The 26,167-nt window shown below is 48.3% G+C and overlaps 1 protein-coding gene across 2 annotated transcripts; it reads left to right on the plus strand.

Moving 5' to 3' along the window:
• LOC141050702 (E3 ubiquitin/ISG15 ligase TRIM25-like) lies at nt 1-26,054 on the plus strand. Of its 2 annotated transcripts, none has more exons than XM_073547294.1 (2): nt 1-261; nt 24,437-26,054. In XM_073547294.1, exons 1-2 carry the CDS (start codon nt 247-249, stop codon nt 26,021-26,023), a joined length of 1,602 nt encoding a protein of 533 aa, XP_073403395.1. In that variant the 5' UTR covers nt 1-246; the 3' UTR covers nt 26,024-26,054. The 2 variants fall into 2 exon arrangements, with proteins under 2 accessions (XP_073403395.1, XP_073403396.1); XM_073547295.1 differs by lacking the exon at nt 1-261 and adding an exon at nt 2,244-2,265.
• Nucleotides 26,055-26,167: the final 113 nt, after the last annotated feature.

A 26,167-nucleotide genomic window follows, 5' to 3' on the forward strand; every position in this document is an offset into this window, starting at 1 on the left:
CTGATGGAAAATGCTGCAAACCGGCTCCGACCAATCAAAGGGCTGCAAAATCCACAAGAACGAGGGAGACGGCCCCAGAGAAGCCGCTGATCCCGGAGCCAATACTACTGGAAAGCGGTCATTATCCACCACGTAATAACACCTGTGCCGTCCTCTCAGGACTACATGTCCCATGATGCCTCAGTGTCAGGTGAGAGCAATGGAAATTTTATTAGACCCTGAGGCTTCTACTGATGGCAAAGACTGATGAAATCCCTGCAGGTAAGTGCTGAGCCGTGTATCTAATCCTCTCCTGTGTGATACTGACTGCTGAGCCGTGTATCTAATCCTCTCCTGTGTGATACTGCCTGCTGAGCTGTGTATCTAATCCTCTCCTGTGTGATACTGTCTGCTGAGCCGTGTCTAATCCTATCCTGTGTGATACTGACTGCTGAGATGTGTATCTAATCCTCTCCTGTGTGATACTGTCTGCTGAGCCGTGTATCTAATCCTCTCCTGTGTGATACTGTCTACTGAGCCATGTATCTAATCCTGTCCTGTGTGATACTGACTGCTGAGCCGTGTATCTAATCCTCTCCTGTGTGATACTGTCTGCTGAGCCGTGTATCTAATCCTCTCCTGTGTGATACTGTCTGCTGAGCCGTGTGTCTAATCCTATCCTGTGTGATACTGACTGCTGAGACGTGTATCTAATCGTCTCCTGTGTGATACTGACTGCTGAGCCGTGTATCTAATCCTCTCCTGCAGGTAAGTGCTGAGCCGTGTATCTAATCTTATCCTTTTTGATACTGACTGCTGAGCCGTGTATCTATTCCTCTCCTGTGTGATACTGACTGCTGAGCCGTGTATCTAATCTTCTCCTGTGTGATACTGACTGCTGAGCCGTGTATCTAATCCTCTCCTGTGTGATACTGACTGCTGAGCCGTGTATCTAATCCTCTCCTGTGTGATACTGACTGCTGAGCCGTGTATCTAATCCTCTCCTGTGTGATACTGACTGCTGAGCCGTGTATCTAATCCTCTCCTGTGTGATACTGACTGCTGAGCCGTGTATCTAATCCTCTCCTGTGTGATACTGACTGCTGAGCCGTGTATCTAATCTTCTCCTGTGTGATACTGACTGCTGAGCCGTGTATCTAATCCTCTCCTGTGTGATACTGACTGCTGAGCCGTGTATCTAATCCTCTCCTGTGTGATACTGACTGCTGAGCCGTGTATCTAATCCTCTCCTGTGTGATACTGACTGCTGAGCCGTGTATCTAATCCTCTCCTGTGTGATACTGACTGCTGAGCCGTGTATCTAATCCTCTCCTGTGTGATACTGACTGCTGAGCCGTGTATCTAATCCTCTCCTGTGTGATACTGTCTGCTGAGACGTGTATCTAATCCTCTCCTGTGTGATACTGACTGCTGAGACGTGTATCTAATCCTCTCCTGCAGGTAAGTGCTGAGCCGTGTATCTAATCTTATCCTGTGTGATACTGACTGCTGAGCCGTGTATCTAATCCTCTCCTGTGTGATACTGACTGCTGAGCCGTGTATCTAATCTTCTCCTGTGTGATACTGACTGCTGAACTGTGTATCTAATCCTCTCCTGTGTGATACTGACTGCTGAGCCGTGTATCTAATCCTGTCCTGTGTGATACTGACTGCTGAGATGTGTATCTAATCCTCTCCTGTGTGATACTGTCTGCTGAGCCGTGTATCTAATCCTCTCCTGTGTGATACTGACTGCTGAGCCATGTATCTAATCCTCTCCTGTGTGATACTGACTGCTGAGCCGTGTATCTAATCCTCTCCTGTGTGATATTGACTGCTGAGCCGTGTGTCTAATCCTCTCCTGTGTGATACTGACTGCTGAGACGTGTATCTAATCCTCTCCTGTGTGATACTGACTGCTGAGCCGTGTATCTAATCCTCTCCTGTGTGATACTGACTGCTGAGACGTGTATCTAATCCTCTCCTGTGTGATACTTGTGATACTGTCTGCTGAGCCGTGTATCTAATCCTGTCCTGTGTGATATTGACTGCTGAGCCGTGTGTCTAATCCTCTCCTGTGTGATACTGACTGCTGAGCCGTGTATCTAATCCTCTCCTGTGTGATACTGACTGCTGAGCCGTGTATCTAATCCTCTCCTGTGTGATACTGACTGCTGAGCCGTGTATCTAATCCTCTTCTGTGTGATACTGACTGCTGAGCCGTGTATCTAATCCTCTCCTGTGTGATACTGACTGCTGAGCCGTGTATCTAATCCTCTCCTGCAGGTAAGTGCTGAGCCGTGTATCTAATCCTATCCTGTGTGATACTGACTGCTGAGCCGTGTATCTAATCCTATCCTGTGTGATACTGACTGCTGAGCCGTGTATCTAATCTTCTCCTGTGTGATACTGACTGCTGAGCCGTGTATCTAATCCTCTCCTGTGTGATACTGACTGCTGAGCCGTGTATCTAATCCTCTCCTGTGTGATACTGACTGCTGAGCCGTGTATCTAATCCTCTCCTGTGTGATACTGACTGCTGAGCCGTGTATCTAATCCTCTCCTGTGTGATACTGACTGCTGAGCCGTGTATCTAATCCTCTCCTGTGTGATACTGACTGCTGAGCCGTGTATCTTATCCTCTCCTGTGTGATACTGCCTGCTGAGCCGTGTATCTAATCCTCTCCTGTGTGATACACAGCTCAGCAGGCAGTATCACACAGGAGAGGATTAGATACACAGCTCAGCAGGCAGTATCTAATCCTCTCCTGTGTGATACTGACTGCTGAGCCATGTATCTAATCCTGTCCTGTGTGATACTGACTGCTGAGCCGTGTATCTAATCCTATCCTGTGTGATACTGACTGCTGAGATGTGTATCTAATCCTCTCCTGTGTGATACTGTCTGCTGAGCCGTGTATCTAATCCTCTCCTGTGTGATACTGTCTGCTGAGCCATGTATCTAATCCTCTCCTGTGTGATACTGACTGCTGAGCCGTGTATCTAATCCTCTCCTGTGTGATACTGTCTGCTGAGCCGTGTATCTAATCCTCTCCTGTGTGATACTGACTGCTGAGACGTGTATCTAATCCTCTCCTGTGTGATACTTGTGATACTGTCTGCTGAGCCGTGTATCTAATCCTGTCCTGTGTGATACTGACTGCTGAGCTGTGTATCTAATCCTCTCCTGTGTGATACTGTCTGCTGAGCCGTGTATCTAATCCTCTCCTGTGTGATACTGACTGCTGAGCCGTGTATCTAATCCTCTCCTGTGTGATACTGACCGCTGAGCCGTGTATCTAATCCTATCCTGTGTGATACTGCGTTCTGAGCCGTGTATCTCATCCTGTCCTGTGTGATACTGTCTGCTGAGCCGTGTATCTAATCCTCTCCTGTGTGATACTGTCTGCTGAGCCGTGTATCTAATCCTATCCTGTGTGATACTGACTGCTGAGCCGTGTATCTAATCCTCTCCTGTGTGATACTGACTGCTGAGCCGTGTATCTAATCCTATCCTGTGTGATACTGTCTGCTGAGCCGTGTATCTAATCCTCTCCTGTGTGATACTGCCTGCTGAGCTGTGTATCTAATCCTCTCCTGTGTGATACTGACTGCTGAGCCGTGTCTAATCCTATCCTGTGTGATACTGACTGCTGAGATGTGTATCTAATCCTCTCGTGTGATACTGTCTGCTGAGCCGTGTATCTAATCCTCTCCTGTGTGATACTGTCTACTGAGCCATGTATCTAATCCTGTCCTGTGTGATACTGACTGCTGAGCCGTGTATCTAATCCTCTCCTGTGTGATACTGACTGCTGAGCTGTGTATCTAATCCTCTCCTGTGTGATACTGACTGCTGAGCCGTGTATCTAATCTTCTCCTGTGTGATACTGACTGCTGAGCCGTGTATCTAATCCTCTCCTGTGTGATACTGACTGCTGAGCCGTGTATCTAATCCTCTCCTGTGTGATACTGACTGCTGAGCTGTGTATCTAATCCTCTCCTGTGTGATACTGACTGCTAGGCTGTGTATCTAATCCTCTCCTGTGTGATACTGACTGCTAGGCTGTGTATCTAATCCTCTCCTGTGTGATACTGACTGCTGAGACGTGTATCTAATCCTCTCCTGTGTGATACTGACTGCTGAGCCGTGTATCTAATCCTATCCTGTGTGATACTGCGTTCTGAGCCGTGTATCTAATCCTCTCCTGTGTGTTACTGCCTGCTGAGCTGTGTATCTAATCCTCTCCTGTGTGATACTGACTGCTGAGCCGTGTCTAATCCTATCCTGTGTGATACTGACTGCTGAGATGTGTATCTAATCCTCTCGTGTGATACTGTCTGCTGAGCCGTGTATCTAATCCTCTCCTGTGTGATACTGTCTACTGAGCCATGTATCTAATCCTGTCCTGTGTGATACTGACTGCTGAGCCGTGTATCTAATCCTCTCCTGTGTGATACTGTCTTCTGAGCTGTGTATCTAATCCTCTCCTGTGTGATACTGTCTGCTGAGCTGTGTTTCTAATCCTCTCCTGTGTGATACTGTCTGCTGAGCTGTGTATCTAATCCTCTCCTGTGTGATACTGACTGCTGAGCCGTGTCTAATCCTATCCTGTGTGATACTGACTGCTGAGATGTGTATCTAATCCTCTCGTGTGATACTGTCTGCTGAGCCGTGTATCTAATCCTCTCCTGTGTGATACTGTCTACTGAGCCATGTATCTAATCCTCTCCTGTGTGATACTGACTGCTGAGCCGTGTATCTAATCCTCTCCTGTGTGATACTGTCTTCTGAGCTGTGTATCTAATCCTCTCCTGTGTGATACTGTCTGCTGAGCTGTGTTTCTAATCCTCTCCTGTGTGATACTGTCTGCTGAGCTGTGTATCTAATCCTCTCCTGTGTGATGCTGTCTGCTGAGCTGTGTATCTAATCCTCTCCTGTGTGATACTGACTGCTGAGCCGTGTATCTAATCCTCTCCTGTGTGATACTGTCTGCTGAGCTGTGTATCTAATCCTCTCCTGTGTGATACTGTCTGCTGAGCTGTGTATCTAATCCTCTCCTGTGTGATACTGTCTGCTGAGCCGTGTATCTAATCCTCTCCTGTGTGATACTGTCTGCTGAGCTGTGTATCTAATCCTCTCCTGTGTGATACTGTCTGCTGAGCTGTGTTTCTAATCCTCTCCTGTGTGATACTGTCTGCTGAGCTGTGTATCTAGTCCTCTCCTGTGTGATGCTGTCTGCTGAGCTGTGTATCTAATCCTCTCCTGTGTGATACTGACTGCTGAGCCGTGTATCTAATCCTCTCCTGTGTGATACTGTCTTCTGAGCTGTGTATCTAATCCTCTCCTGTGTGATACTGACTGCTGAGACGTGTATCTAATCCTCTCCTGTGTGATACTGTCTGCTGAGCTGTGTTTCTAATCCTCTCCTGTGTGATACTGTCTGCTGAGCTGTGTATCTAATCCTCTCCTGTGTGATGCTGTCTGCTGAGCTGTGTTTCTAATCCTCTCCTGTGTGATACTGTCTGCTGAGCTGTGTATCTAATCCTCTCCTGTGTGATGCTGTCTGCTGAGCTGTGTATCTAATCCTCTCCTGTGTGATACTGACTGCTGAGCCGTGCAGGGTGTCATCACGTTGTATTGAGGCTATTTTGCATTTTTTGTGTGATTGTTTGTAGTTTTGGTGTTTCCTGATCGGGGCGATTATCTTTATACTTTAATAGATCGGACATTTCTGAGCCCGGTGATACCACACATGTATTTTCTGTATTATCTTTTTTCAGTGGGGGCAGGGAGGTGGGGGGGAGATTATTTTTTTCATCCTTTTTAAAAACTTTGTATTTTATTCTTAGATTCCAATGTAGTTACTAGTGCCCTTAGGGGACTTGAAGCTGCGATCGTCTGATTTGCATAAATGCCGACTGTCCCGTATTTTCTGTGACTCTACACAGTTTTTTGTAACCAGTCCCAACATATATGCCGTCACTGAGGCTGAAAACGGGTGGAAATACAGCATGTAGGACGGCCATCAGAAATGTCAGGACCCCCATAATAACAAATCATCATGCCCGCCACCAATCCCATCACTACTTGGGTACCTAACTGCATTTGGGTAGCTTGATTGCAAATTTTCATTTTATTTTTTTTCCTCCTGCTGGATGACCCCGGTCCCGCTGCTCCAGGTACCCTGACACAGTGTGTTCATTTTTTTTTTTTCGCAAATTGGCCCATTGGCCAACCTAAAAGCTCCGACAGTCTATACAGTCCTGACCCGGCTCAATCCTCGGGTCATTCATCTTCTCCCACTTTTGCGGACCATAGCCCCTTTAAGAAGTGCAGTGCTGCTCATCAGTCATCGGGAAAAAGTGTGTGGATAAAATCTGGCAGAGCCCATGGTGGAAATGAAACAGAGTTCATGGGGCAGTGCACACAATCCACAGGGGCCACAAGGGTTTCGGACGCTTTACAGTTTAATATTTTAATTTAGAAGGGGGATGTGCAAGACAAAACGGGGGGGGGGAACAAACTCCTCGGCCATCTTTAGCCAGTACCTGGCGTTCCGGTCAAGACAGGTCCTTCTGCTTTCAGGAACACAGAACATTTCCAATCTCTCTCGTGCAAAGAGCACAACTGGGGCGTTATAGGGCAGAACCCTTCACTTCTGGCCACCATGCTTATACTGTGGCCGCTATCTCTTTGGTGGACTGTGAGATGCTCACCGTTCCGGCCTGCCGTAGGGTCTCGGCTGAAAAGATACTGAAAGTGACCAGATATCTTATGCCTTGATTACTCTGACTCTTATGCTTTTTTTGTAGTCTGTACCCTGATCTGTTATGTTTCCTGATTCTGTCTCTGGTTCTGTCCTTACCGTTACTGACCTGGCTAGTTAGATTACTCTTGCCTCCGTCTCGCTCCTCTAGCCAGCAGCTTCTCCCTAGATACAACCTGGGGACCCTGCAGGAGGTCCAGATTCCTGTTTAGGTGTTCAAGGATTGTGATCTTATAATAATAATAATAATTAATAATAATAAATTTTATTTCTATAGCGCCGACATATTCCGCAGCACTTTACATTTCAGAGGGGATTTGTACAGACAATAGACATTACAGCATAACAATAATCACATACAGTAGATTATAACACATACCAAGAGGAATGAGGGCCCTGCTCGCAAGCTTACAGTCTATGAGGAAAGAGGGAGACACGAAAGGTGGGTGGTAACAGTTGCCCTGAATTGTATGGACCAGTCATAATGTTAAGTGTGTAACAGTACAGACACAGAGGGCTAATGGATGCATAAAGCATGTGGGAACATGATGCGGGGAACCTGGTTATGGTAAAACTTTTGGCAGTGCCACACATGGATAGATTAGGTTAATGTGTTGAGGCGGTAGGCCAGTCTGAATAAATGCGTTTTCACGGCACGCTTAAAATTGTGGAGATTGGGTACTAATCGTATTGCAAAAATAACTGTCAAATGTAAAGGGTCTCAGAACAGGAAATCATATGAAAAAACCCTAACAACGATACTTTATTAAAAGACCAAAGGTCACACCACAGAGTGAACAGAACAAAAAAACAACAAAAAAACAACAAAAAAACGTGTCCAAACAGTACCCAAATAAAAACATGTAATGGGGGTTACCTAGGAGTCCCTATTATCGTCTAAGGCTCAATCCTTCCTTGCCGCGGAGGTTGGCACCCTAGGGGGAGCGTTGTGGCGCCCCCGCTCAATGTGTTAAAGGGGACCCTAATCCCCAAATACAATTAAAAACATTCATTGGCACTGTTTCTCCAGTCAGGTGGCATGCATTGGTCACTATACATCTAATCTTTGGCTACTGAGTGATTGATCATTTTTGTGCCATTTTGATCTAACCTCAGGTTAATGATATTCTATATGCTGTGGACTTTATCTAGTGTATCTGTTGTATCTACTTGACTCGTGTCACTGATATGCCATCACCTTAATGCCAGTACATAAATGTGTTCCTTTTGATTTTTAATTGTATTTGGGGATTAGGGTCCCCTTTAACACAGTTGATCTCTGTCTATTGATAGGGGCCCCCTTAGCATCGGGGAAGGGATCCCCAGGGGCTGTAGGGTACATCAGGGTCCACAGGGACAGCCATCATTGAGCGGGGGCGCCACAACGCTCCCCCTAGGGTGCCAACCTCCGCGGCAAGGAAGGATTGAGCCTTAGACGATAATAGGGACTCCTAGGTAACCCCCATTACATGTTTTTATTTGGGTACTGTTTGGACACGTTTTTTTGTTGTTTTTTTGTTCTGTTCACTCTGTGGTGTGACCTTTGGTCTTTTAATAATAAAGTATCGTTGTTAGGGTTTTTTCATATGATTTCCTTTACTAATCGTATTGACCTGGGAAGTGCATTCCAAAGAATTGGCACAGCACGTGTCAAGTCTTGGAGACGGGAGTGGGAGGTTCTGATTATTGAGGATACTAACCTCAGGTCATCGGCAGAACGGAGGTCGCGGGTAGGGTGGTATACTGAAACAAGGGAGGAGATGTAGGGTGGTGCTGAGCCATGGAGGGCTTTGTGGGTGAGGGTAATAAGTTTGTACTGGATTCTGGAGTGGATGGGTAGCCAGTGTAATGACTGGCACAAGGTAGAGGCATCGGTGTAGCGATTGGTGAGGAATATGATCCTGGCTACAGCATTCAAGACAGATTGGAGAGGGGAGAGTTTGGTAAGAGGGAGACCGATTAGAAGAGAGTAACAATAATCGAGACGAGAATGAATAAGAGAAACAGTAAGAGTTTTTGCAGAGTCAAAAGTAAGAAAAGGTCGAACTCTAGAGATGTTTTAGAGGTGCAGATGACAAGAGCGAGCCAGTGATCGAATGTGGGGGGCGAAGGAAAGCTTGGAGTCAAGTATGACCCCAAGACAGCGGGCATGTTGCTGGGGAGTAATACTGGAACCACACACAGAAATGGCAATGTCGGGTATAGGTACATTAGTAGCGGGAGGAAACACAAGGAGTTCAGTCTTTGACTGGTTCAGTTTCAGATATAGTGAGGACATGATATTAGACACAGCGTTTAGACAATCGCCGGTGTTTTCTAGAAAGGCAGGCGTGATGTCAGGAGAAGAAGCATATAACTGGGTGTCATCAGCATAGAGATGGTACTGGAAACCAAATCTACTGATTGTTTGACCAATAGGGGCAGTGTACAAGGAGAAGAGGAGGGGGCCTAGAACCGATCCTTGAGGAACCCCAACAGTAAGGGGAAGGTGAGAGGAGGAGGAGCCAGCAAAAGATACAGTAAAGGAGCGGTCAGAGAGATGGGAGGAGAACCAGGAGAGAACGGTGTCCTTGAGGCCAATGGAACGGAGCATAGTGAGGAGGAGCTGATGATCCACCATGTCGAATGCTGCAGAGAGATCCAAGAGAATTAGCATGGAGTAATGACCATTTGATTTGGCTGTTAGTAGATCATTAGAGACTTTAGTGAGGGCAGTTTCAGTAGAGTGTAAAGAGCGGAAACCGAATTGGAGAGGGTCGAGAAGAGTTATCAAAGAGATAGCGGATAAGACGGGAGTGGACCAGGCGTTCCAGGAGTTTAGAGATGAAGGGAAGATTAGAGACAGGTCTATAGTTAGCGGCACAATTTTGGTCGAGGGACGGTTTTTTAAGTAGTGGATGTATGATGGCATGCTTAAATGAGGAGGAAAAGATACCAGAAGAGAGAGTGAGGTTAAATATTTTAGTTAGGTGAGGGGTGACAGCAGGGGAGAGGGATTGGAGGAGATGTGACGGAAATGGGTCACTGGTGCAAGTGGTTGGGCGAAAAGATGCTAGGAGCCTGCTTACTTCTTCTGTGACTGGTTCAAAATCAGAGAGTGAGCTAGATGCAGTGTGGGAGGGAGGACAGTGCATGGTATGAGTTGATTGGGAGATAATTTCCTGTCGAATCTGGTCAATTTTTTCTTTGAAGTAATTGACCAGATCATCAGCTCGGAGCTCCGTGGTTGGGGCCTGTACTCTTGGATTGAGTAGAGAATGAAAAGTGTCAAAGAGATGTTTCGGGTTATTGGACAGTGAGGTGATGAGGGTGTTGAAATAGGTTTGTTTGGAGAGGTGAAGGTCAGTGTTGTATGTTCGAAGCATAAACTTATAATGGATGAAATCTTCGTGTAGATTGGATCTTCTCTACAGACGTTCGGCGCACCTGGAGCACCGCTGCAGGAAACGTGTTTGCACCGTGTGCCAGGGTTGTCTGTGTTGTGGTGTTCTATTTATAGGGGGTGCAAATTCATTAAGGGCACTTTGAAGTGTTTCATTGTAATGCTTCGATGCAGAATCAGGACATGAGAGGGAGGAGATAGGGGCCAATGAAGACTGCAAGTTCTTCATAAGTTTCTGGGTGTTAATGGCCTGTATGTTTCTATAAGTCTGGACAGTGGGGGTGACCTGAGCAGCCTGGCAGTTCTTGATAGAGAATGAAAGAAGATTGTGGTCAGAGAGCGGGAGAGGGGAGTTTGCAAAATCATCCACTGCACAAAGCCGAGAGAAGACCAAGTCGAGGGAGTTTCCGTCTTCATGCGTTGGAAAATTAGTAAGCTGCGAAAGGCCAAACGAGGAGGTTAGAGATAAAAGGTGAGTAGCAGATGGGGAGAGGGGGAAAAGCAATGGGGATGTTGAAATCTCCCATGATGAGGGTAGGGATGTCACAGGAGAGAAAATGTGGAAGCCAAGTGGCAAAATGATCCAGGAACTGATGGGAGGGGTCGGGAGGACGATACACCACCGCCACTCGCATGGAGAAGGGGGTGTAGAGTCTGTCGGCATGGACCTCAAAAGAAGGGAAGACAAGTGAGGGTACTTGAGGGGTAACCTGAAAGGTACATTTTGGTGATATTAGCAGACCAACGCCTCCACCAGCTCTATTGTCTGATCTTGGGGTATGAGAGAAGTGTAGCCCCCTGTATGAAAGAGCAGCAGCAGCGGTAGTGTCTGACTGCTGGATCCAGGTTTCAGTAAGAGCCAGGAGGTTAAGAGAATTAGAAAGGAAAAAGTCATGAGTGATGGAGAGTTTGTTACACACTGAGCAAGAATTCCAAAGTGCACAATTAAGAGAGACAGATGGCAGGCAGGGAATATTAATAAGATTAGAGGGGTTTCTGAGTGTAGCAGTCGGGAGGTTTGACTTTCTATAACATGGGGGACCAGGGTTGGGAGCAATGTCTCCTGCGACTAGGAGAAGGAGGATAGAAAGAGTGAGCAGATGGTTAAGTGATTTGTGAGAGCGTCTCTGATGTTGAATGGTGGGACTGACTTGATCTGTGCAATTTAACAATGTGAAAAGAGCATGAGTGCTATACATAGGAGAGGAAAGAAGCGAGGGGCCAATTTGGATGGAGTGTAGAGAGTTAATGCCAGGGCGGTGGATGTGTGTGACTGCGGCGGCCAGGATATAAATTACACAAATGCATATGGTACATATTTGTTGTACTCCAAATGTACGGGGAGTAGATGTATATAAATAATAAACAAACCTGACAGAAACTTGCGCTAATTAAATGTGTCTTGGTTAAATAAAGATATCTTATGAAGAAATCTATTACCTTTACTGAAGCTAAAAACTGGCGAGGCAGGGAAAAGGGTCTTCAGAATGCAGGGTGGATTTCCAGGTCCTTTCCCAATAATACTCCCCGACACAGGTATATAAAAAGTTACTGGAGCTAAAGGGTGCTACCTCCTAGCATGCCGCCGTCCCGGCCGGTGACTGGCGTGCAGCTGGAGGTGTATATCGGCAGGCTGTAAGAGTACCAGCCGCCGCTTGCAAAAGCAGGCCTGCAAGGTCCAAAAAAGCTGAAGGACCTTGCGTGACGTCACAGTCACGTGATAGATCACGTGACAGGCAAGAAAGCCCTATGGGGCGCTGATGGGGCCAGAAAGCAATGGCAAATCCTACGCGTTGCGGAATTCACTGAATCCTTCTTCAGGGATGGCCCCCTAGAGCAAGAGGAACCCTTATATAGCCTCCAGTATATAGCAATGGAGCATTATACTATGCATTAAAAGCAAATGGCTCAATCTCGCTATTTAAACCGTTTGGGATCAGAGTATTCAATTCAAATATCCATTTATTTTCCACCCTGGACATCTGATGGATAAAATTACCTTTCCTGATACTTCTTTTAACTATTTGAATCCCAGTCACTTTAGTGTCCCTTAGGGAGCTCCCATGATGTGTAAGATAATGATTAGAGAGGGGGTGACCTGTGAATTTCTTAGAAATATTCCGTAAATGTTCCCCAATTCTGACATTTAAGGGACGTATCGTTCGACCTATATATAATTTATCACATGGACATGTGATACAATATATCACCCCCTTCGTGTCACAGGTGATAAAATCACGAATCTGAATCTCCATAGATTTATTTATAATAGAGAATTGTTTCTTACTGCCTAATTTTCTGCAAGATACACATTTTTTGCAGGGAAAAAAACCTTTTAATTGCTGTTGTGAATGAGAATTGGGGCCTTTTTTAGATATTGAAATAGAAGGGGCTACCAGGTTACCTAAATTGTTTGCCCTTCTAAAGACAAACCTAGGGCAGGCTGGTAGAACTTCCCCTATGATTTTATCATTCTTCAAAATACCCCAGTGTTTATTTACAATTTCTCTGAGAATTTGACTATTTGAATTATACTGGGTGATGATAGGAATCTCGTCTATACTAATATTTTCTTTATTTTTTATTTTATGTCTGAGGAATTGTTCCCTTGGTATATGTCCAATATATTCCCTGGTTGCTAGCAGGGATTGGGTATCATAACCTTTTTGACAAAATTTTTTGATTAGAGTTTCAGCCTCAGTTAAATAGTCCTGTGACTTGGAACAATTTCTATGAGCCCGTATGAATTGGCTCTTTGGAATATTAAGAAGCCAACTTGGGAGATGACAGCTTTCTAGCGAAATATAATTGTTTGAATCAGTGGGTTTGTGAAATAGTTGTGTCTGAATGGTGTTGTCCTCAATAAAGATTTTTAAGTCTAAAAAGTTAATCTCCGTGAGACTAGTAGTTGCGGTAAATTTTAAAAAATAACAATTTTTATTCAATTCATCAATAAAATCTGTTAAGAGTAGGCCCACCAGACCAAATAAAAATATCAAATATGAAGCGGTGCCAGAGTACCAGATTCGCGCGCAGCCTGCCCTCGGGAAAGATGGTTTCATGTTCCCACTTGCCAACATACAAATTTGCATAACTGGGCGCGAATCTGGTACCCATAGCGGTCCCCCACTTCTGGGAGTAGTAGTTCACTCCATAGTAAAAATAGTTGTGGGTGAGTATAAAATAAATACAATCGACAATAAAAGCAATTTGGTCGCTGGGAAAGCTTTTAGCCTCTGACATAAAGAATTCCGCAGATTTGCAACCCTTTTCATGTTCAATAACTGTGTAAAGGGAAGTTATATCTAAAGTCCCTAAGATGAAATGATCTTTCCATTCTATAGTATTTAAAACATGAGTAGTGTCCTTCAAATAGGCTGGAAGGGCAGGGACTAATTGCTGTAAATGGTAGTCCACAAACTTAGAAAGATTAGCCGTCAGGCCGCCAATAGCCGATATTATTGGTCGGCCCGGGGGTTTGATCAAAGTGACTGGGATTCAAATAGTTAAAAGAAGTATCAGGAAAGGTAATTTTATCCATCAGACGTCCAGGGTGGAAAGTAAATGGATATTTGAATTGAATACTCTGATCCCAAACGGTTTAAATAGCGAGATTGAGTTATTTGCTTTTAATGCATAGTATAATGCTCCATTGCTATATACTGGAGGCTATATAAGGGTTCCTCTTGCTCTAGGGGGCCATCCCTGAAGAAGGAATCAGTGAATTCCGCATCGCGTAGGATTTGCCATTGCTTTCTGGCCCCATCAGCGCCCCATAGGGCTTTCTTGCCTGTCACGTGATCTATCACGTGACTGTGACGTCACGCAAGGTCCTTCAGCTTTTTTGGACCTTGCAGGCCTGCTTTTGCAAGCGGCGGCTGGTACTCTTACAGCCTGCCGATATACACCTCCAGCTGCGCGCCAGTCACCGGCCGGGACGGCGGCATGCTAGGAGGTAGCACCCTTTAGCTCCAGTAACTTTTTATATACCTGTGTCGGGGAATATTATTGGGAAAGGACCTGGAAATCCACCCTGCATTCTGAAGACCCTTTTCCCTGCCTCGCCAGTTTTTAGCTTCAGTAAAGGTAATAGATTTCTTCATAAGATATCTTTATTTAACCAAGACACATTTAATTAGCGCAAGTTTCTATCAGGTTTGTTTATTATTATTATTATTTTATGGAGACAACTTGAGTGGTGTGTTGTCTTATTACTTGCTGCTTTGTGTTCTGTGGGTGTACGCTTTAGCGCCATTGGTATATACATATATTAGATGTATATAAATGTCTTATCTGTTTCCTGCCCTGACTAACTGCCATGTTATAACTGCCACTACTTTGATAAAGTGTGCATAAATGCCCCCTGCATAAATGCCCTCCCCAACCTATGTCTGAATATATAGGAGTCTAAGACTTTTTTTTTTTTGCACTCTATCTTCTCGTTAATCAATCAAACTAAATTGAGACAGCAGGACCTAATAAAATATTGTGGTCAGATAAACAGATGTCCAGCACTACATGGATCAGACTTGGTTCTTTAGGGTTCTATTAAAGCCACATCTGTCTGAGGTAGCTTTCAGAGCTGATATTTTAAGACCGAATTTACAGTTTCGCACGTTTCAGGATGCTAGTCCCCATTGTTGAAGAAAGAGCCCAAAATCAACTCATCACTACAGTTACCCCCAGTACTCTGTGATTTATGGTGTGACTTATAACAGTTCTGATGTGGGGTCTCCCGGTCATAGGCCTTTTTGCCAGCAGATCAAATCGAAAGGTGGAGTTTTGTTTCTTGGACCCCAAGGAAAATCCCCTAGTGGTAGATGCTTTCCTTTTTCTGTGGGATTTCAGCCTGGCATATGGCTTTCCTCCAGTAACCTGATTCTGCTAGTCAAAGAAAAATCAGGGAGGCCAGGGCAAGGATTGTGTTGATTGACCCCTTTTGGTCCAGAAGACCATGGTTCTCATGGATAATGTCTGTGTCCGATCCATGGGTTCTTCTGGAGATTCTGAATCTCCTTTCACAAGGGCCAGTATACCATCCAAAAGTAGCCAACCTCCACTTGATCGTGTGGAATTTGAAAGGGCGCTGTAAAAGGAAAGATTTTTTTTTCCCCCCTAATCTAGAACCTGGAAGAAGGTTTTTTTCACTTCAGGGTCTAGGGTCAAAGATGGGATGACTGTGGGGCGTCTCTATTTTTAGGTTTATCCACCAGTATCTTAAGTCTAGTTGGCAGCTCTTGGACCTCTCTACAGCTGTGATTTGGCTAGTAGTTATTGGGTGTCACGATTTATTAAGATCTAGGCCCATTTTTAAAGTATAATTAGTCCCATAGTATTTGAATTTGGTCCTGTCAGCCTTAACGGATGTACCATTTGACCCCATTCAGTCGGTATCCCATATGATTCTTTCACTTAAAACAGCCCTGTTGGTAGTGTTAAGAAGATTCAGTAACATTCGGGCTCTTTCTATAGCTCCACATTTTACTCAAATTCTAGATGACAGAGTAATCTTTAAGCCAGACCCAGCCTACCTTCCCAAAGTAGAATCCTAGTTCCATAGACTACAAGAGGTGGTGCTTCCTTTTGTTCTAATCTGAGGAACCGGTAGGAGGAAAGACTTCATACCTTGGATGTTAGAAGCTGGTGAAAGGATAATCATTGTTCGTGTCCTTCCATGGTTCCAGGAAAGGGCTTAAAGCCTCAAAACCCACAATTGATAGGTGGCTTAGGTAGTCCACTTCTTTAACCTACTCAGGAAGTGGCAAGGCGGTCCCGGAAGGTTTAAAGGCTCCCTTCACACGTGCCTTAGAAACCCCCTCGGCAAAGAGATCAGACATCTTGATAGAAGACATTTGTAAGACAGCAACCTGTTCCTTAACTTCCACTTTCTGTAGACATTATAGATTGGATATGGGTACACGTTCCGATCTCACCTTTTGGGAGAAGGGTGCTCCAGGCTGTGGTCCTTCCCTGAATTCTTTTTTTTTTTTTTTTTCTCTATAATTCTCTTGTGCTGCTGTCATGGGTAATCAATGAAGTCTTGGTTACTTACCGGTAACAGGATTTGTTGGAACCAATGACTGCACCCTTATATTCCCTCCCATCACATGTGGGTGAACACTTCTCTCGCAAGGGTGGTGATTCCACACCTTAAGTTTGTGGTCTTGGTTGTTTTGTTTTTTTTGTAATAACCATGGTAGGTCCTCTTGTGCTCTGTAATCCAACTGATGCGATGAAGGGGTGCCACCCTTTTAGCCTGTAGGTTTCATGTCCTTGATGGGAGTATCCACTAGATAGTGGTGCTGTCATGGGTTTCGAAAAATCCTGTTACCAGTAAGTAACTAAGACTTGTCAATGAATGATCAGTCTGAAGCGATGCAATGAGAGAATGGGCTACACAGAAAGCATCAGAGCAGTCTGTACTCCTGACTGATGTGACACAGCAAAAAGGTGACAGTATGGAGATGTTGTCACGGCCCCTGGCCCTGTCGTCTCGGCCCCCGGGCCCCCTGCCACGCTCCCCGTCAGGTCTCCCAGCGCGCGCAGCCATACTTACCGCGTCCGGCAGCCGCGCTCCTCCCAGCCCCGACGCCGGCTTCCTTCTCTGTGCGGCCGCGGCTGGTGACGTCACCGCGGGTCTCACGCATGCACCGTAGGCCGCGGTCAGCTCTCCCCATCTGACCCGGCCTCCGGCAGCGCCCTGCCCTGATGGCGCCGCCGGGCCAATGGGAGCACAGCGGCTGCTATATCAGGTCGCCCTCCCTTAATGGAGGCGCCTGACCGCTGTTGTTCATTCAGCACCTTTGGGTCCGCACGTTCGCCTGTCATCAGGCTCCTTGTGCTAATCTATCTTGTCCGCACCTGTTCCAGTCCTGTGTCCGCACCTGTTCCAGTCCTGTGTCCGCTCCTGTTCCAGTCCTGTGTCCGCTCCTGTTCCAGTCCTGTGTCCGCTCCTGTTCCAGTCCTGTGTCCGCTCCTGTTCCAGTCCTGTGTCCGCTCCTGTTCCAGTCCTGTGTCCGCTCCTGTTCCAGTCCTGTGTCCGCTCCTGCTCCAGTTCCGGGATCGTACCTGTCCTAGTCCTGGGTCTGTACCTGTTCCGGCCCAGTCTCCGTACCTGCTCCAGCACTGCCTACTCGACTCCGTACCTGCTGTCCATCACAAGCCGCACCAACCCGGGTTCCAGCTCGCGGTCCAGCTCCAGTCCAGTCTACCGGATCTATTCCGAGCCGCCCCTCTTGGTTCCAGCTACCGTGGCATTCGAGCCCCCGGACCTGCGCCTAACGGTCCCTGTATAGGGGTCGGCCACACCTGGTCGCTCGTTCGGGGTCCATCAGTGCCACGGTCCAGAGGGTCCACTCCGGAGAACTTCGCTCTGCCTAGTACGGTGTCCCGAGTAACAGTGCGGTCAGGCCATGGATCCCGCCGGAATTTCTGCTCCCGGTCAAAAGGAGTTGCTCTTTTTACGGGAGAACCAGGGGCGCATCATGTCGGTCATGAAGTCCATGGAGTCCCGTCTGTCCGCCCTTCAGGCAGCCGATCCCGGGAATGCCGCTCAGCTGGCTAGTCTCCAGCAGGAGTTGAGCCAGCAGCGGGACACTCAGTCCCATATTTTGTCCTATATGGCCTCGGTAGACAGTCGCCTGGGAGATCTCCAGTCCGCCGCCTCAGCCGCCCTCCCTAATCCCGCTCCGTTTCCCTCTCCTCGCTTGGCTAAACCACCCCGGTACAGTGGGGACCCCAAACAGTGTAGGGGGTTCCTAAACCAGTGTGGCTTGCATTTTGACCTCCAGCCTCACCAGTATCCCTCCGATAGAGCCAAGGTGGCCTTTATCATGTCCCATCTGGAGGGAGAGGCCTTGTCCTGGCTAAATCCGCTCTGGGAGAGGGACGATCCCATAGTCTCTAGTATTCCGGTTTTTCTGGACACCTTTCGTAAGGTGTTCGATGAGCCTGGACGAATAGCCTCGCTTACGGAATCACTCTTCAACCTCCACCAGGGTTCCCTTACTGTCGGTCAGTACGCCATTCGGTTCCGCACCATGTCCTCAGAGTTAGGATGGAATAACGCGGCATTGGTCGGGGCCTTTTGGCGGGGTTTGTCGGGCAGAATTAAGGATGAGTTAGCGGGGCGGGATACTCCTACCACCCTTGAGGACCTCATCTCCCTGGCCACTCGAATTGACCTCCGGTTTCAGGAGTGCGCCCGGGAATCAGCGAGGGACAGGAGACCCATTCGGCCTGCTCCGACCACTAGTCGGCCCTTTAGCCCACGCTTGCCCGGTCCTGTACATACTCCGCCTCCCGAGCCTATGCAGGTAGATCGGGTCCGGATAACTGAGAGACGTCAGAGGGAGAGACGGGAGCAGGGTCTCTGTCTATATTGCGGAAACGCTTCCCACTTCATCCGCTCTTGTCCTGTGAGACCGGGAAACTCCTCCACCTAGGCCAGGTAAGAGAGGTCGTCCTAGGTGATTATGAATCCTCTCAGCCCCTTACACTTTCTGTTCTTTTACTTTCAGGGGAGAGGCGTGGGTCCGAGGTGGCCTATGTGGATTCGGGCTCAGCAGGCAACTTCATCCGGCATGAAGTGGTGTACAAGTATCGCATTCCCGTGGTCACTCTGAAGAACCCCCGGCTGCTCGCTTCCGTTGACGGCAGACCGCTACAGGAATCCATCACCGCGGTCACGGAGGAAGTTGTCTTACAAGTCGGAGCTCTCCACCGAGAAAAAGTGGCCTTCTACGTGTTGTCCGACCTCTCTCATGCCATCCTTCTTGGCCTCCCGTGGCTACGGACACACCAGCCGGTACTCAACTGGTCGACCGGGGAGGTCTTACACTGGGGAGATCCTTGTCATGGTCGCTGTCTGAACCTCATTCATCCGGTCGTTCCCACCCGCCCACCTCAGGAGCTCTCGGGACTCCCCTCAGCCTATTGGGCTTATGCCGACGTGTTCGACAAGAAGGAGTCGGAGGTTCTCCCGCCACATCGGTCCTTCGATTGCCCGATCGAGTTAAACCCTGGTTCTACTCCTCCTAGGGGCAGGATATATCCCCTGTCTCCTGCGGAATCCGCAGCCATGTCTGAATACGTCGCGGAGAACCTCGCCAAGGGATTCATTCGGAAGTCTTCGTCTCCTGCGGGCGCCGGGTTCTTCTTTGTCAAGAAGGACGGTTCTCTGCGCCCTTGTATCGACTATAGAGGATTGAACAGCATTACTATCAAGAACCGGTACCCGCTCCCTCTTATCCCGGAGTTGTTTGACCGTCTCAGAGGGGCCCGCATCTTCTCCAAATTGGACCTCAGGGGGGCGTACAACCTCATCCGCATCTGTGCCGGCGATGAATGGAAGACCGCCTTTAACACCCGTGACGGCCATTACGAGTATTTGGTGATGCCCTTCGGTCTGTGCAATGCCCCGGCAGTGTTCCAGGAGTTCGTCAATGAAATCTTTCGGGACCTCCTGTACTCCTGTGTCGTAGTATACCTGGATGACATCCTGGTCTTCTCCCCAGATCTTCCGTCTCACAGGAGGACCGTCCGCCTTGTTCTTCAGCGTCTTCGGGAGAATCATTTATATGCCAAAATGGAGAAGTGTCTGTTCGAGCAGACCTCACTACCTTTTCTGGGTTACATCGTCTCTGATGCCGGACTGCAGATGGATCCTGAAAAACTCTCCGCCATTCTCAAGTGGCCTCGTCCAGTTGGCTTAAGAGCCATCCAACGTTTTTTGGGGTTCGCCAACTACTATCGGCAATTCATTCCGTATTTTTCCTCACTCTCCAAGCCGATCTCTGCCCTTACCCGTAAGGGGACCCCTACTAATTCTTGGACACCCGAAGCCGAAGAGGCCTTCCAGTCGCTAAAACAAGCGTTTTCCACGGCTCCCGTTTTGATCCGTCCAGAGAGCGACAAACCTTTTGTGCTGGAAGTGGACGCGTCCTCGACTGGCGCCGGGGCTGTCTTATCCCAGAGAACTGGTTCGGGCCGCCTACGTCCCTGTGGTTTCTTCTCCAGAGCCTTCTCCCCAGCTGAGTGTAATTACTCGATTGGCGACCGCGAGTTATTGGCCATCAAACTGGCATTGGAGGAGTGGCGTCACCTTCTGGAAGGAGCTGTCCACCCATTTGTTGTTTATTCTGACCACAAGAATCTAGCCTACCTCCAGTCCGCCCAGAGACTCCATCCTTGACAGGCTAGATGGTCCCTGTTTTTTGCTCGATTTGATTTCGAGATGCACTTTCGCCCCGGAGACAGGAACACTAAAGCCGATGCCCTATCCAGGGTCTTTCAGCCGTGTGAATCTGGGGAGGAACCTTCCCATGTTATCGAGCCCTCGAAGATAATCACAGTGGCTCCGCTGACGCTGCTGTCTCCACCTCCGGGCAAAACTCTTGTGCCAGAGAACGTCAGGAGGAGAGTTCTTCTATGGGGTCATTCCTCCAAGGTGGCTGGCCATGCCGGAATCAGGAAAACCCTGGCCCTCATAACACGGTATTACTGGTGGTCCACTCTTCGTCAGGATGTGGCGGACTTCGTCGCCTCCTGTTCTTCTTGTGCAAGGAATAAGACACCTCGTCGTTCTCCTTTTGGCCTGCTGCTTCCGTTACCGATACCGAAGTCTCCTTGGGAAAGTATCGCCATGGATTTTTATCACGGATCTGCCCCGCTCGTCTGGCTGTACGGTGATCCTTGTGGTCGTGGACCGCTTTTCTAAGATGGCGCATTTCCTTCCGTTAAGTGGCCTTCCTTCCGCACCTGCTTTAGCCAAGATCTTCGTTCATCAGATTTTTAGGTTACATGGCCTTCCTCAACGAATTGTGTCAGATCGTGGAGTACAGTTTACGGCTAAATTTTGGAGGGCGCTTTGCAAGCTTCTGGACATATCCTTGGATTTCTCATCTGCCTATCATCCGCAGACCAATGGGCAAGTGGAACGAACTAACCAGACGCTGACTACATACCTTCGGCATTTCTCCAATGCCCATCAAGATGACTGGGTTGAGCTGCTTCCATGGGCGGAGCTCGCCTATAATAATCATGCTGGCGAATCCTCTACCAAATCACCTTTTTTCGTAGTATTTGGAAAACATCCTAACATACCTCTTCCTGTCACCCCAGCCTCCGAGGTACCGGCAGCCAATTCCCAGTTCCAGGAATTCTCTGAGATCTGGTCCGAGACCAACGCAGCCCTCAAGAGAGCCAGCAAGCGAATGAAGAGACACGCAGACAAGAGAAGGCTGGACCCCCCACCGTTTCACATTGGGGATAAGGTCTGGCTATCGTCCAAGTACATCCGACTGAAACTACCCTCTTACAAGCTGTGCCCCCGGTACATTGGTCCTTTTGAGATCCTGGAACGAGTCAACGAAGTCGCCTACAGGTTGAGGTTGCCTGCTTCGCTCCGTATCCCGAACACCTTCCACGTCTCTCTCCTGAAACCTGTGGTCCTAAATCGGTTTCATCCGGCTCCTGCTCCAGCTCCTCTCCCGGTGGGTTCGGATGACACCTTCGAGGTAAGGGATATTCTTGCCATGAGGAGAGTTAGAGGGAGAACCTTTTTCCTTGTTGACTGGGAGGGTTTTGGTCCTGAGGAGAGATCCTGGGAACCCCGGGAGAACATCAACGCTCCCCTCATTCTCAGGAGATTTTTTGCCAACCGCAGTAGGGGGCGGCGTGAGGGGGAGGGTACTGTCACAGCCCCTGGCCCTGCCGTCTCGGCCCCCGGGCCCCCTGCCACGCTCCCCGTCAGGTCTCCCAGCGCGTGCAGCCATACTTACCGCGTCCGGCAGCCGCGCTCCTCCCAGCCCCGACGCCGGCTTCCTTCTCTGTGCGGCCGCGGCTGGTGACGTCACCGCGGGTCTCGCGCATGCGCCGTAGGCCGCAGTCAGCTCTCCCCATCTGACCCGGCCTCCGGCGGCGCCCTGCCCTGATGTCCGTTCCAGTTCCAGTCCTGTGTCCGCACCTGTTCCAGTCCTGTGTCCGCACCTGTTCCAGTCCTGTGTCCGCACCTGTTCCAGTCCTGTGTCCGCACCTGTTCCAGTCCTGTGTCCGCACCTGTTCCAGTCCTGTGTCCGCTCCTGTTCCAGTCCTGTGTCCGCTCCTGCTCCAGTTCCAGGATCGTACCTGTCCTAGTTCTGAGTCTGTACCTGTTCCGGCCCAGTCTCCGTACCTGCTCCAGCACTGCCTACCTGACTCCGTACCTGCTGTCCATCACAAGCCGCACCAACCCGGGTTCCAGCTCGCGGTCCAGCTCCAGTCCAGTCTACCGGATCTATTCCGAGCCGCCCCTCTTGGTTCCGGCTACCGTGGCATTCGAACCCCCGGACCTGCGCCTAACGGTCCCTGTATAGGGGTCGGCCTCACCTGGTCGCTCGTTCGGGGTCCCTCGGTGCCACGGTCCAGAGGGTCCACTCCGGAGAACTTCGCTCTGCCTAGTACGGTGTCCCGAGTAACAGTGAGTAACAGATGTACTTTGGTTCTAGTTGAGGTGGGGTACAGTCTCAGGAACTCCCTTGATAATAAGATGCTGATGAATGCAATCATTGACTGTATGAATAAGATTTTGGGGGAGGTAGTACAGACAGCCAGACCGGAATGGAGAAGCATGGACCTAAAAGACCTTTTGCAAGTAGCTAAGGGAGTTGATCAAAGTCCAACCGCCTGGTCGTGTTTGCTAGAGAACAAGGAAAACAGAGAAGGGGGAAAATATTAGACCAAATATAAAACCTTAATAAAAATATTAAACGGCATATAAGACTGAGGCTAGTTAATAAAAAAAAATATAGAGGAAAGCTTAACCTTTCTGTATCGGTTGCGAGAGGTAGAAGAAATAAGGTTTCATATTTGGTCTAATATTTTCTTATTTCGTATATAATCTTTGAGAAGATGTTAAGGTTAGTTTACTGAGAAAATCCATATTGTCACCACAATCTCATGCCATGTTTGGGAGAAGAAGGCCGCTGATGAGAATTTCCCATGGCAGCTACATTTGTCTGTAAATGGTATAAAAGTTGTGACGACTCCTGGAGTGGACCCTCTGGGTCGTGACACCAACCCTCCCAGGGCGAGCTGACCTAGTGAAGACCACCCCCTATACAGGGAGTGTCAGGGGCAAGCCCCAGGGGGTGAGGCACCACGACTGCTGGCACCAGGCGGCCGGCTCACAGGAGACACGAGTGGGTGAGAGTGTCTGCAGGAACGTGTAAAGTGTGGACACGGGAACACGTGGTATACAGAGACTTCGTTCGTCCGGGTGTGAGTGAAGCAGGAAGCGTGCAAGGAGCACGTCAGAGCACTGAGTCAGGCAGCAGGTGTGCCAGGAGGTGTAACAGAGTAAGAGACTGAGTACAGGATCAGAGTGTGTGCCCGGAGGCACAACCGAGTATAAGACAGAGCACGGAATCAGAGTGTGTGCCAGGAGGCACGACTGAGTATAAGACAGAGTACAGGGTAAGAGCGTGTGCCAGGAGGCACAACCGAGTATGAGACAGAGTACAGTGTCAGAGCATGTGCCAGGAGGCACAACCGAGTACGAGACAGAACACAGGATCAGAGCGTGTGCCAGGAGGCACAACCAAGTACAAAGCAGAGTGCAGATTCAGAGCGTGTGCCAAGAGGCACAACAGAGTGCAAGGCAGAGGACCTGAGTACAGCGCACAGCCAGGCAGGGACACGGCAGACCAAGCCAGGAAGCACAACAATAATCAGGCACCTCCCCTAGGGGGAGGTCGTCTGATATAGCACATGACTACTACTGGTTCTGGGTCAGGTCCTCCATTACCATAGAGAGGACCGAGCCCTATACAGCACTGACAGGAGCACGCAAGCGCAAACGTGACATGTAGGAGGAGGCCCGGGGACGAGAGCTGCGCGTGCGCACCCTACGGGACCCCCGGAGTGACCGCAGCTCCGGAAGAGATGACGTCGGGACCAAGGTCCCGCCCCCAGGTGAGCACGGCGTGACAAAAGTCTTGCGCACACGTAATAGATTGGTTTATGCTCACGACCGTGTACATTTGCATTTTCTCTTCTCCGAACGCTCATAACAGAGAGGGCTGAAATTCACAATTTTGCCTCGCTGGTGATCCCACTTTCTGACTTTAGTTTTGTGGTTGCTCTGCTTTCTTTTCCTTTTTTATTCTCCTGATTTATTTTCTATACTACAAGCTGGTGAAATCAGTACAACTACTACAACACCCATCCAACCTTAGACCCTATTAATGATTTTCTTTCTCATCCGAGTTTCGGGGGTTAATATTTTATTCTCAAAACTGTCTCTAATACATTTTTTTTTCACTTTCAGTTCCTGCTCTTTCCCACTACAATGGCGTCTGCGGAGCTGAGGGACGAGCTGAACTGCTCCATCTGCCTGAGCCTCTATACAGATCCCGTATCCCTGAGATGTGGACACAACTTCTGTCGCTCGTGTATTGTGAGTGTGCTGGATTCCCAGGAGGCGGCTGGAGGGTATTCCTGTCCTGACTGCAGAGCGGAATATCCGGAGCGTCCGGCCCTGGAGAAGAAACGGAAGCTGGAGAATATAGTGGAGCGTTTCTCATCTACTCAGCCTGGTGTGGAGGAGACCAGGATCTTCTGTACTTACTGTACAAAGTCTCCTGTACCGGCTGTAAGGACATGTCTGCAGTGTGAAAGCTCCCTATGTGACGACCACCTGACAGCCCACAATAACATAATGGATCATATATTAATAGATCCCACAAGATCTTTTGGCAACAAAAAATGTTCCCTCCACAAGAAGGTTCTGGAATATTACTGCCCGCAGGACGCGGCTTGTCTGTGTGTGTCTTGCTGTCTGGTTGGTGAACATCGAGGACATCGGGTGGAACTTCTAGATGAGGCTTCTGAGAAGGAGAAGAAGAAACTGAGGAAATATCTGGATGAACTAAACCCACAAAAAGCAGAACTTCAGACAAGAGTCCAGAATCTGCAGGATCATAAGAGGAAGATCCAGGAGAAAGCCTCCGATAAGAGGAAGAACATCAGTAAGATATTTATGGATATTAAGGAGCAACTGGAAATGGCGGAAAAGAAAGCGTTGAGCGAGGTCTCCAGACAGGAGGAAAAGATTGTGTCCCAGATATCTGATCTGATCAAGAAGCTGGAAATACAGGAGGACGAGCTGTCCAGGAAGATGCGTCACGTGGAGGAGATGTGTCGTGTCACCGACCCAATAAGAATCTTACAAGAAAGTGACATTACAGTAAGTAGTCCTGGAGGTGATGGGGACACAGAGGAGGTTGGTGGAGAGGTCAGTTCTGAGGAGGATCTGGATGAGGTTCTGATCTCACTGACCTTACACCGATCTATGAGGGACATTGTCACCAATGTAACGTCAGAGCTCGGGGTCCATGTCCCAGACATATTGATGGATTTGGACACTGCTCATAGATATGTGAAGATATCAGAAGATCTGAAAACGGCAACAAGTTCAGAAGAAAAACAAGTGAGACCAGAATCACCAGGAAGATTTCTTAATTATGCTCAGGTATTAAGCAGATGTGGCCTCTCCTCAGGACGACATTACTGGGAGGTAGAGTGGAACCAGATAGGAAGATGTATGATCGGGTTGTCCTATCCCAGTATAGAGAAGAAAGGCGGACCGTCTTGTATTGCATATAATGATAAATCCTGGTGTTTGGATATAAATAATGGAGAATATAAAGTATGGCACAACTCCAATATATTACCTCTCAGTGTAAAGCCAACATGTCCGACACTTGGGGTCTTCTTAGACTATGAGGCCGGGCGTCTGTCCTTCTATGAGCTGTGTGACCCCATCAGACACTTACACACCTTCACCGCCTCCTTCACTGAACCCCTACATGTTACGATCTATGTGTATTATGGGGCCTCTGTTATAATAAGCTGAGGCCGAGATTAAATGTTAATGTGTGAATTGTCCCTGTCGTTGGTTGTTTATTATTAACGGGTTATTTCCATCACATTGACTGGTGGTATATGGAAAGGACATGTCATAACTTTATTGACTGCTGGGATTTATAATCCTGAGAAT

The sequence above is a fragment of the Dendrobates tinctorius genome, unplaced genomic scaffold (assembly GCF_039654945.1).
Source record: "Dendrobates tinctorius isolate UK_male_01 unplaced genomic scaffold, ASM3965494v1 ptg000152l, whole genome shotgun sequence".
Taxonomy (NCBI): domain Eukaryota; kingdom Metazoa; phylum Chordata; class Amphibia; order Anura; family Dendrobatidae; genus Dendrobates; species Dendrobates tinctorius.